Source organism: Scophthalmus maximus, chromosome 4 (assembly GCF_022379125.1).
Source record: "Scophthalmus maximus strain ysfricsl-2021 chromosome 4, ASM2237912v1, whole genome shotgun sequence".
In the NCBI taxonomy this organism is placed as follows: Eukaryota; Metazoa; Chordata; class Actinopteri; order Pleuronectiformes; family Scophthalmidae; genus Scophthalmus; species Scophthalmus maximus.
In genome coordinates, this window is record NC_061518.1 from 4,390,997 (window position 1) to 4,402,769 (window position 11,773).

General features: G+C 43.9%; 1 protein-coding gene across 1 annotated transcript; it reads right to left on the reverse strand.

The window, feature by feature from the left end:
* Nucleotides 1-5,691: 5,691 nt before the first annotated feature.
* LOC118302391 (gonadotropin subunit beta-1) lies at nt 5,692-7,753 on the reverse strand. Its single transcript, XM_035628471.2, has 3 exons — nt 7,610-7,753; nt 6,342-6,528; nt 5,692-5,982 (listed from the first exon to the last, which is right to left on the reverse strand). The coding sequence occupies exons 1-3, from the start codon at nt 7,669-7,671 to the stop codon at nt 5,779-5,781; spliced, it is 453 nt and encodes a 150-aa protein (XP_035484364.2). The 5' UTR covers nt 7,672-7,753; the 3' UTR covers nt 5,692-5,778.
* Nucleotides 7,754-11,773: the final 4,020 nt, after the last annotated feature.

Sequence of the window (11,773 nt, forward strand, 5' to 3'; positions counted from 1 at the left end):
AAGATTTATCAAACCACTAACAATGACTTAAAGTGAAGGAAAAAAACCCTCCACGTTTGACCTTTCCTGCTGCATCTGCACTGAAACTTCTTGATTCTTCAGGTTCTGTTTTCCACAACCAGGACTGTAAAAAAGTAGAAAACAAGAGACGACATGCCGAAAAACTCATCATCAGAGAAGTAAATATGACCTGTATTAAACTGAATGCAAGTTTAAACCTATGCAGGACCAGTTCTAGTTCAAAAGCTGCTTCACATCACTGAACTAAATCAGCAGAATGAGACAGAAGATTCTTCTTTAGGGAAAAAATTTTACAGTGCATATGTCCAGTACTCTTTTTTTTCTTAAAGTTAGAAGTCATAATTTAATTTCATTATATGAGAGAAAGCACCGTCAGTCACATGTTATTATACGGAGACCTTTTAACAAGTAAAGACAGGAATTGATGAGTCTATCTAGAGTCGTCTCATTAATCCCAATAACCAATGTCCTGTCCTTTTCAAATCGTTTTCATTAGGTGAGTTTTCCTGATTGTCACAGACCGGAGTCGCCACATCTCGTCCTGCTTTGCACGAACAGAAGGGCACGACCGTTATAATATTTGAGAGTCTAGGAATCAAATCTAGGAATACGCAACAATCAATCACTTCCTTTAAATAGCCGTTAAAGTGCAGCCACGGCGTATCAAAATAAAAGACCTATCTTTCACGGTAACAGTATCAAACAACAGCTGTTTTACTTGCGTGAAATATTGCCACGTTGCTTTCCATTTTTCGCTGGCTTTGGCATTTCGGAAAAGCATAAATGCTGATACCGGTATACATCTGTGGACGGTTCAAATCGGCCGATGATTTTGCGACACAGCAGTCGGACAGTAAATGTCCTAAAGCTCAGCTGTGGGTCAAGGGTCATGCAGTCGTGGTGGAAATCCGAAAATACAGATCGTGGATGTATAACTTTGTCTTATTTTTATTGTAGGTGAACGAAACCTTTGCAGAGAGAACAGAGCATCAACACGAGAGTCTGCGACGTCTGACAAAGAGACTTTGTCAGAGTGCATTCTCATACTGCAGGTGTTATCAGTGTGAGAAGAAGAAAAAAGAAGGTAGTGTCAAGGTAGTAATGCCTCGTCTCGGGGGAGGGAGGACAGGAAGTGTAAGATATGGCTGCAACAGTGTATCCGGCATGTGTGTGTGTGTGTGTGTGTGTGTGTGTGTGTGTGTGTGTGTGTGTGTGTGTGTGTGTGTGTGTGTGTGTGTGTGTGTGTGTGTGTGTGTGTGTGTGTGTGTGTGTGTGTGTGTGTGTGTGTGTGTGTGTGTGTACGTGCTGGTTCCAAGGCTGTATAGGTCTGGTCACAGAGTTACATAGAAAAGAACATTTTTATAGAACTGTAATAAGAACGTTGACTTTGCATCCAAATCATTCGCTTATTGCTAGAAGAACATTGAGAAATGACAACAGCGCACAGTTGTTTTTAAATGGTGTGTAAATAAAAATGCCAGTCAGCATTTCGTTATTTTAATACATGTTAAAAATGCTGTTCTGTTGTGTTTGCCTTGTTTTCATTGCGACCGACTTCACAATGCATGCAATGGCTTTGTATGAATGAAGCGTATTAATATTTCATCACAGCAGCCAAAGTTTTGCTCCTAACTAAAAACTTTAAGTTCAAGGTCAAATATCTTCCTGGTTCGTAAATTCGTGTCGCACCAGTTGAACTCTTCAAAACCAGATGTGACCCTTCAAATGAACCCCCGACTCGCTCAGATCGACAGCTGGCAGGAATATGAATCCCACTCTCTGGCTTGTTTGGCTGCTCCTCGGACGGACTATCGGGACATTTGGCTCAGGTAGCAGTTCTCATTTGCTTGTTGCTTACAGGATACGTTGTGTTTATGAAGAGAACCATTCATGCCCGACTGAATCCTTCCTGTCATGTTCTAGTTTTGATCCCCTGACTCCTCGTCTATGGTGTCGGGATTGGATGAATCGGTCTCATTCCAGTCTTATCACTTGCGGATTGATGTGGATTCATTAGAATCAAGAGGCCGAACCGAGAGGAACGTAGAAAAACAAATGCAGTAAAGCACAATTCATCAGAGTAACGTGAACCCACATTGAAGGGGCAGTAAGCGATTCTGAAGCGATGCAGGTTTTGTAAATATTCAGCAAAATTCAGCTTTGCTGTGCGACCGGGGTTGTGGCACCAAATTCCGGGCCCAATACATGAATTCCCGAAAAGTGAATATCCATCGCCCTGGGTACTTTTAAAAGAGAGCAGTCATAGCATGTTTTTTAGCGACTGTGCTGTATATAACCACCCAGGAAAAAAACAAATCTACTTGTCCCTAGTCCGACACAAAGCCATCCACTACACGGCCGCACGCATTTCCTCCCGCCAGCAAAAGAGGCCGGGGCGACCGACTGGTCTATAAACTTGATAAAACGTCCATCTGAATATCGGCTGCTCCGGTCATTAGGACAGGAGCGAGCGCGAGCCTCCAGGGAGCCGCTGGACGAAAAACAAGCTGCCGTTAAAGGACACCAATGACCCGAACGGACTGAAATCTGTCAGAGCGGATACCCAGCCTGCAGGGTTCACAGGGAAGTGGCGACGTGACCGAGGTGTGTGTGTGTGTGTGTGTGTGTGTGTGTGTGTGTGTGTGTGTGTGTGTGTGTGTGTGTGCGAACAACTGAGGCTGAAGGGATTGTGTTTAGTTTTGCAGCAGTTTCTTCATAAACCTGAAAATGCACTAAGATGCTGTTACTAATTATTACTAATTATCTTGAGCCTGACATCAATGTGTGTATAAAATGTATTGGACATTATTCAATAGCTGTTGAGATATTTCAGTCTGGATGAAAGCGGACGATTGACCTTGACCGAGTTTGATCATTTGTAATCATTTTGCATCACTTGATATTTAATATCTGTGGAACAGTTGATCCCAGTCTCCTAATTTGAAGACGTCGCTTTTAGGCCAGGAAAAGTTGAGAAGGACATTTTTATAAAAATTTTCTCAAACTGTATTTAAGGGGGGGGGGGGAATCAATGATTAAAAAAAAATAATAATGATTTCAGGCCCTTAAACGCTTTATTGTATATTGTTTTTGTCTATTTAGTTTAACCCCAAAAATTAATTTGATGATGTTTTCACATGCAAGATCTAAGTTTGTGAGCTTAAACATATTGCAACACCAGATTTCCTTGAATGCCTCTGGCCGATGAACAATTGATTTAAATACGGGATTCCAGACGTTATTGTCATTTTTCTGATAATAACTGTAAAACAGATTACAGAGATCGATGGTTTCCAACCTTTTCTCAGGGTTTGAGACTAATTAATCCAATTTATCCTGAGCTGTAGGGAAATTTTGTCGTTAATTATTCATATCATTCAGAACAGGTACAGGTTTGTGCTCTTTTAATGCCTTATATCTGCCAGGTCCGTCTTCTTTATCCTCTGCTGGTTCGCACGTCTCAGGCTGCTTCTATCGCAATAAAAAAAAAAAGAAAAGAAAGAAATGTTGATGCTGTGATAAAGGACAGGCTTTGAAAGCAGCACCCTCACACACTCTCTCAAGGCCACCGTCCATCTCTACTCTTCATCCAGCTTCGTCGCCGCTCCTCGCTTCGTCCAATCTTAGCTTTTCCTCGCAGCCCGTAGACAAGTAGGAAACTCGCCCGACTGAGAAATTCTTCATCTCCCCCCCCCTCCTCCGTTTTGCTCCCGAGCTCGCCCCTTACTTCTGCTCCAGCCTCATCGCTCATCCTGTTCCGTCACGTTCTGTCGTTGATCACTTCGTTGATCGGTTCACTCCGTCGGCGCACTCTGGCTCATGGTTTGCACATATTTAAAATCACCCCAGATCAAATTCATCGGCAACAATGTTGAGAGACACAACGGTTTCTGGGTCATCGCGCCGATAACAGTTGTTCCCTTTTCATCCACAGTTTCATATAAAGGGGCATTTCCGAGATATTGACGTATTATTGGTGGAATGCCGCAACAAAATTGACCCTGATATTACAAAATTGGCAAATGATAAATTGTGGGGGGGGGTTCTGCGAAAATAAGGTAATAAGCTCCTGTTAATGTAATTAACAATAACATGATTGAGGCAATTTATTGGAATGTTATCACGTTCCCCCAAAGGAGGGAAGAAAGTGTGTTCAATATGGGAAACAACTCGCCCTTCTCCCTCCCACCAGGGTCAATAATTGTTGTACATTAAGTACTAAAATAAATCACGGCACAATTGTTTCCTCCATGACATGCGTTCACCGCACCAACGCTGACCAGACGTTATACCCCTGGACCATGAATAAGTCGCCACTACGGTTCTAATGAACCACTCGTCTTGTTAATGAGTTTGGTTCTCTGACCTGTGCCGACGCCTCCGGCTCGCCCGTGTCTCTGTGTCAATGAAGATGTTGCACTGACAATATGCAGATTCAGACGCGGCATCAGCCGCTTTTTTTGGCAGAAGAACAAGCTTCTCCCATCCTGTATCACGGAAACAATGACCGTTTCCTGTGGACTCGAGATCTGATTTTGTCCCATTAGTTTTGCCCCGGTGGGATTTTTTTGGATTGTAGTTTCCTGAAGTATAAGTTGAAGGCCCCCTCTGTTTTTTTTTTTAAACGTCGCAGCCGTGCAGAGCAGAAATATGAACTAATATTTTACTGGTCGGCGTTTGAGAATATTTCATGTTTTTTGCAGAGCGCTCATGTTAAGGCTTCCTCAAACCGTAGAACATTTTTTGCCCTTTCTGTTCTTCCTGGCAGCTTGATTAGTTGTTTTATTCATTTCCTTTTTCTATTACAGGCCAAATAATTTACTGTGACACAATGTAATGTTTGCTGGGATTAAGAGGTAATGTGCAAGAAAAGAAGGATGTGAAGGAATTAAAGGAACAGTTCGACATTTAGGGAAAGTAAACTGTAGACAGGAACTTCGAACACCACTGTCACATCTGTTTGCTTTACATTATTAAACATAATTTGCTGTGTCAAATGTACTCACTACTTAACTAACTTACTTTTTAAAAGTGCATTGAGATGATGTATGTTATGTAAAACCAGATTTATTTTATCAATCTGTGGGGGGTTTATCAGCTGGCTAACCAAAGCTCTGAGGCTTTATGTCAATGAAGACACCAGAGTGCTGTAGATCTTCTCGTCACTTCGAAGCGTATTGGTCATTACAATAACTCCTGAGCGACATTTTATCTCTCTAGTCCACCTCTGTAAATTGAAAGTGTCACTGTGGCGTCTACTAACAGTTTCCTGTCCCATTTTCTCTCTGCGCTGACAAACTGTTGGTGGTGTCGACGCCTGTGCAACAGAGTGGGCTCCTTGGATCACGGACAGTTGTGTTTTCATGTGGACGATAGAACAACCTCACGTCCCGGGCACCATCGTCACCCACGGCCTTCTACCCGCCAAAGACGCCGATGGCGAACGTCTCCGCCGGCCACCGTTGAGTCCGACCTCACCCCCTCCGTCAGCTACTGGTTCCACCGCCGAGGACGAGGGCAGACTGCGGCGCGTCGCGTCGCGCGCGAGAGGCCGCAAACCACCATCCCTTGGAGACCCTGAGGCGTGCAGGTAAGATACCCAAAGATTCTGATTCTGGCTGTTAAACAACATGAAAGGACGAATTTATGACATGATGAAAACCCAAAAGCTTAAGTGATGCCAGTTTATTTCCGTCCAGAGTCAAGTGAAACAGAGGTAAAGGGTAAATGCACTGTATGAATGGATGTCGGGGCTCTTTAGCGGGAAAAGCAGCTGGGCATGTATCTGGGAGTGCGTCCGCAGTACGTGCTGTCTTCATCGCATGTGGTACACCTGCAGTTTGAGGCCACTGGGTACCTGGCGGCCACCGGACATCCGTTAATGTGCTTCGCCTCGTAGGACCAGTCCCCGTTGCAGATCTTCTGTTCGTCCATGTCGCCATTGCCGATGTAGTTGGGATCCTGTCGTGGACACCAACGCAACACAAACGCAGCTCATTCAGTGTCCTACGCGGTGCCCTTTAATCCAGACACAAATGCCCACTCGACGGCTCGAATGTAAATCGTCAAAGAGTCTGAGACTAATGAAAAATGAGATACAGTAATTAGAAAATATTGACGAAAGAATCATTTTTAGAAGAAAGTGAACAAGTCAAGATAGATAAAAGACAATGGCAATATTACATTTCAAAGCCCCAAAACATACAGTGTCATCGTCTTATCCGATTCCTATCTCGTTTTCTTCTCGTCTGACACGGAATAAAGAGAATCGATGATGTTTTCATCACTTGCCGACATCAACACCTGAAAACATCCGTCACCTGGTTGTGGCACAGTCCGCTGCACTCGGTGGTCTCGATCACCTCGGTGACGCCGCAGCTCTCCACGCGGAGAGTGATGTTGGCCAGTTTGCAGCCGAGGCTGCAGCCCTGTCCCGTCCCCGCCATTGCCAGCACTGCTGCCATGACAACCAGCTGCATCCTCTGCTGGGTAGAAAACGCACGACGCCTGCCACAAGAGGGAGTCAGGCCTCACATCACATCAGACACTTCACACCGGAGCCAGAAGACCCGGGGCCAGTGGGTCAATGGTGGTTTGACATCGGCAGGGGGTCCGTTCTATTTAACTACTATTGATTTATTATTCATTTATTTATTCATTTATTACTATTAGGATTTTTTTTTTTTTTTAGTAGTAGAGTAGAAACAAATATTGTTTTTAGGGTGCGTCCACTCCCTGAAATTAATTTCTTCATCTTCATTAATTTTTATTTATCAAAAAGGGTTGGCTCACCGTAAATTTCTACCTTCACGGCCATAAAATAAGACAAGATAATTCAATTTGCAGATAGTCTTTGTCTTCTTTAAAAGAGACCTCGATCTCTGACAATCCTGCCTCCACCGCACCACAAGTGAGGTGGACCGGAATGATGCTCGAGGCGCTCAAAGCAATCGTCCAAATTAAAAAAAATCTCGAAGCTCAACAGCAACAGGTGTTTCTTGAAACAACGTGCTCTTAATAATCAACCCGCCTGAGTGTGAGCAAACATTTTCTGACAGATAATAGACGAAACAATTCTCAACGTCCATCAAATTTACTTTTTTTCTAAGGGTTTTTCGCTGCTAAGATTTAGTTGGAATTTTGCCAGACGCACTATTTCTAAAGTCAAGAAATAAACTCTGCATGATATTCCAGCTTTAAAATGCTCTGCGCATCACACATGATGAAAGGAACCCCAGAGATGCATCTCTTCTAAAAACAAATGGTTGTTGTTGGTCGTTTGACGGTCGCGACTGCCGTTAAAGCAGCACCAGCAGAACGAGAGGAAGTCGGGGGACTGCAGAGGGACCATCGCTCATTCACACACCTTCAGCGAGACTCTTTGGAGTTGAACTCCTGTCTGCCTTTTAATTCCTCGCATCTATAACAAACCGATTGAAGTACAGTCGTCAGCATTCAATCCCTTTAGATGAACGGCGTGTACACAAATCACCCTACGGTAGCGGTGCTTGTCATCGTCTTACATTGTAAATCAGCGACACATGTCGAGCAGCTGTAAGTGCACACCGGTCCCGAGCAGGAGACGTACCTTGAGAGCTCTGTTGCTGCTTTGAACCTCAGCCTTGTTCCCTCTCGTTGCTCTGCAAGCATCTGTACCGGAGCTCGTCCCGGGACGTGTCTCTCGCCCGTCACTTAAATAGTGCTGCTCATAAATCCCGTTAATCTCCTCAACCTTGGTCGACCTTCGAGTCCTCGTCTGTTTCCCTCAACAGGCCCGCGGCTCAAGGCCTTCTCCTCCTACACATGTGGAGGAGCGGGTCGGTATCTTGAGGAAATCTTCTTTTGGATTACACGAGCGAGCGGCTGGGACGGTACGGCGGAAACATGAACACCAATCCGCCCCCACAGCGAGATGGAAAACACTGACACGGGTAATTCATTTGCCAGTGCTCCGTCGTCATCGCTTTGTGTTCTGTTTTCCAGGGTATTAGAGGCGGTCACACGTGCACCTGCCTATGTATATGCACTCCAGTGATTACATATTCATGTGTATGCCGCTACCGTTCACCTTTACACTCGATTTTGACCTGAGCTAAGAAAAAAAAAAAAATTTCTAGACGTCATCAAAGAGGCTTTTGCACATTTCCGTCACTTCCTCGAAATTAACTTGAGTCAATTCACGATCAACTCTGTATTACGCAATGACAGAACTGACCCCCCCCCCCCAAAAAAAATGTGTGACATTCGAACAGTCGCTGCATCGCATATTCACGGCGTCTTTTCAGTAATAATTCTGGCCCGGCTTTTGTGTCTGTTGAAAGACGAGACCATCCAAGTGAAAGTCGGGTACAGTCCGTGTGCTGCGTTCAGCCCATTCATCTTCGGTGTCTGATTCAAGACACTGTGCTATTGGAAAAACAGACACTCAAATGCCAATGTTAAAAAAAAAAAAAAAGTTTACCAAAGTGGCTAAAAGTACTTTTCTGTGCACGATCTAAAAGCTGATACATCAACGTCTAACAACTGCAGGGAAGCTCATCGGCAGGAATAAATCTGTATGAATAATCAATCCGTATGAATCGCTCCAAGGTTTCCCTGGAACATTTCTTTTTTTCCTATTTATCAGTGAGGTGCAATTTATTTTTCATCTCTTGCATCTAGTGGCTTTGGGATTGGTCAAATAATCCAACTATTCCACATGGAGCAAATGATTTGTTACAGGTCAACTGACACGTTTTGAGAAACATGCGTCTGACATTTGACTTTTGCCTGTAATCTTTCCTCAAACTGGACAAAGGGGTCAAACTTAATCAATACGGAACCTTTCATGTAAGATAGTGCACTTCGCAGATGATTGACAGGCTGATTATAGAGCAGTTCAAATGCCACTGGTAATATCGGAGGGATTTTAAATATAGTTTAACTTTTCACAGGGAACAAATAATCTGTTAAAATAAGATACGATACGATAAGATACAATGCGATAAGATAAGATAATATAAGATACGATGAGATACGATACGATACGATAGAATAAGATACTATACAATATGAAACAATAAAATAAGGTACGATACGATACGATACAAGAAAAAAGGTTACGATTAGATACTATATGATACGATACGATAAAATAAGATACGAGAAGATACAATACGATAGGATACAATAGAATATGGTACGATATGATAAGATAAGATGAGATACGATACGATGAAATAAGATACGATAAGATACTCTACGATAAGATACGATACGATACGATAAGATAAGATAAGATAAAATAAGATACAATATGATACGATATTGTGGGGAAATTTGCCGTGTTAAAGCAGCAGGAGGCAAAGTCAAATTAGAAACATCAGTAAAGTAATAAAAAGTAGTAAATATGCAGTAAAATCATGAAGGAAATATACAAAATAGAAATAATATATGTAGTGTGAACCAAATATGTGTGAATAGAATACACGCAGTGTATTGCACAGTAAAATAATGAAATTGCACAAGGTCACAGGTTAAAGTAGAGGTATCGGCGCAGTGCCCCTTCAAATATCAAGAGTAAGTATCAAGTGATGCTGCGTCTGAAGTTAGTCAGCGCTGCACCACGAGCAGGACGGTCTGGTCTCGGTGGAACAGAGGCACTTGGGCCGCAGCCACCACAGTTCATCCAGCTGCTCCTCCGTCTGCCCTTGCGGCCCCCGGGGGGCCTCCGGGTCCCCAGCGAACTGAACTGTCGTACCTGCCTAACAAGGCTGCGAAGGACGTTTATAGAGTGTCACCCCCCCCCCCCCCCCCCCCCCCCCCCCCCCCCGCCCTTTAAAGACGCCGCTCCCTTTAGGAAAACCTCAGCCGAAATACATCACTGTTGGTTATGCATTTTTGTCCTTAATGAACGCAGGTCCCGCCTGATTAATCTTGTATTCGCAGCGGAGCACGTCGTTAGTCATTTCCTGACTAGCTGGTAATTCCTCTTAAAAATGAGTGCATCTGTGCCGAAAATTTGATTTATTAATAGTGTGTGGAGCTGGAGACATTGCGTCCGGTTCCCTGCGCTGCATTGATATGCTAATGACATGAACTGGAAGCTGGGGGGGGGGGGGGTGAGACTTTCAAGTTCGTGTCAATAGCACATGGCTCCAAAAATAGCCAATCTGTGCTGCGGCGAGCTGAGAGAAAACTGTACTAAAGTGAGCGTCTGACTTCTCTTCCCCGCAGCCACGAGAGGAGAGGGCCTGCATCAGTGTCCACTGGGAATCAATTCGGAAAAATGATGGATGAGGTGATGCCTTCAGTGACCCATGACGATTTTCTGGTTCGTAACTCTTAAAACTGCTATAAATAAATACACACACACACACACACACACACACACACACATTCACACACGACCTTTGGGCACGACAGCTCAAACAAGCTTTCGTATGAAGCCACGTGTAAAACAGCTCCGGGCTGTTGCTGACAGCACAGATCTGAGTCCCGGGTCGTTGCTTTTCTGAGCTCCTTAACGGAATCCTCTCGCTTTTGTTATCAACACGCCGTAAAACACAGGACTAACAACATCCGCCAACCCGCTCTGTCACACTTCGCGCCCCTCCATCGGCCTCGGCCTCGGCCTCGCCTCCTCTGCCGCTCCATCTGCTGCCGTGTTAGTTCGTGATCACAGCTGCACCGTCAGAAACACACACTCCTTGGGTTTCATTGTGTCGCATGAAAAAAAAATCAAACACGTGGCAAGGCCCTGAACGCACTTGCATCACTCCACGCTCTCTCCTCCGTCCACAGACGCCTCCACAGCGCCGCCAAGGACGAGGCTTTTGTCTGGTGACTGAGCTGGATGCCTCTGTGTGCAAGGAGGTGGTAGGTGTGTGTGTGTGTGTGTGTGTGTGTTGATTGATTTGAGCCTTTAAATGTGCAATTATGTTTCCATTTTATGTCAAATAAATGTTTGTTGTAAGTTCTATGTATTTGGTTGGCTATGTACTCTCAATTTCTAGTTATTTATGATAAAGTTCATGGTCAAACAAAAATATCAAGCCTCCATAACATGTCTTGGTCCTAAAGGCTTGATAACGACATTTTAGGTATCACTGACAGATTAAAAAAAAAATAAAAAAATAATAATATATATATCGGCCAATGTATCGGTATCGGGAATCTTGTATTCCCAAATATTGATATTGGTATCGGCCCCAAAAAATCTGTATCGGCCAGGCTCTATACATATCTAATGAATTGTTTATAACACACTATAATGCAGTTATACGCAGATAAAGGTGTTTATTAGTGTAACTAACTAACTGACTAACTAGTCCTCAGAGGACTTGAACCAAGACACACAAAAAATTATGGGCAAATCAATTAGTTATTTCCTTTTACTTGGTTAGGGTTAGGGTTAGCAACAGTCCGTAGGTTTCTTTGTCCGTTTGATTCTTTCCACCAACTCTGAGTTTTTCCACTGCTTATTACCAACAGATAACTTGTGTGTACTTCACTGAAAGAGCTTCAGCACGCAAGACTGGAGGAACCCGGGATCGAACCACTGACCTTCTGGTAAGTGGACAACCCGCTATATATCTCCCCACCTGCGGAACATTAGCCTTGTCCTGACAGTCTTATGACAGCTTTATACCAGCCGCCAACAACACCATGCATAAATTTGACATCTTCTCTCGTGCGTGAACTTCCCAAAGATCATAAGTTGTGTTGTGCACATTTGTACTCTATATTCCAGAGGTTGCACTTCACAGAACCG

Excerpts from the sequence above, each read along its gene's own strand:
- LOC118302391 (XM_035628471.2), bottom strand. The coding sequence starts at position 7,671 with ATGCTTGCAGAGCAACGAGAGGGAACAAGGCTGAGGTTCAAAGCAGCA. Across the intron at positions 6,529-7,609 it reads GCAGCAACAGAGCTCTCAAG|GCGTCGTGCGTTTTCTACCC; the intron begins GTACGTCTCCTG and ends CTCTTGTGGCAG. Across the intron at positions 5,983-6,341 it reads GCGGACTGTGCCACAACCAG|GATCCCAACTACATCGGCAA; the intron begins GTGACGGATGTT and ends TGTCCACGACAG.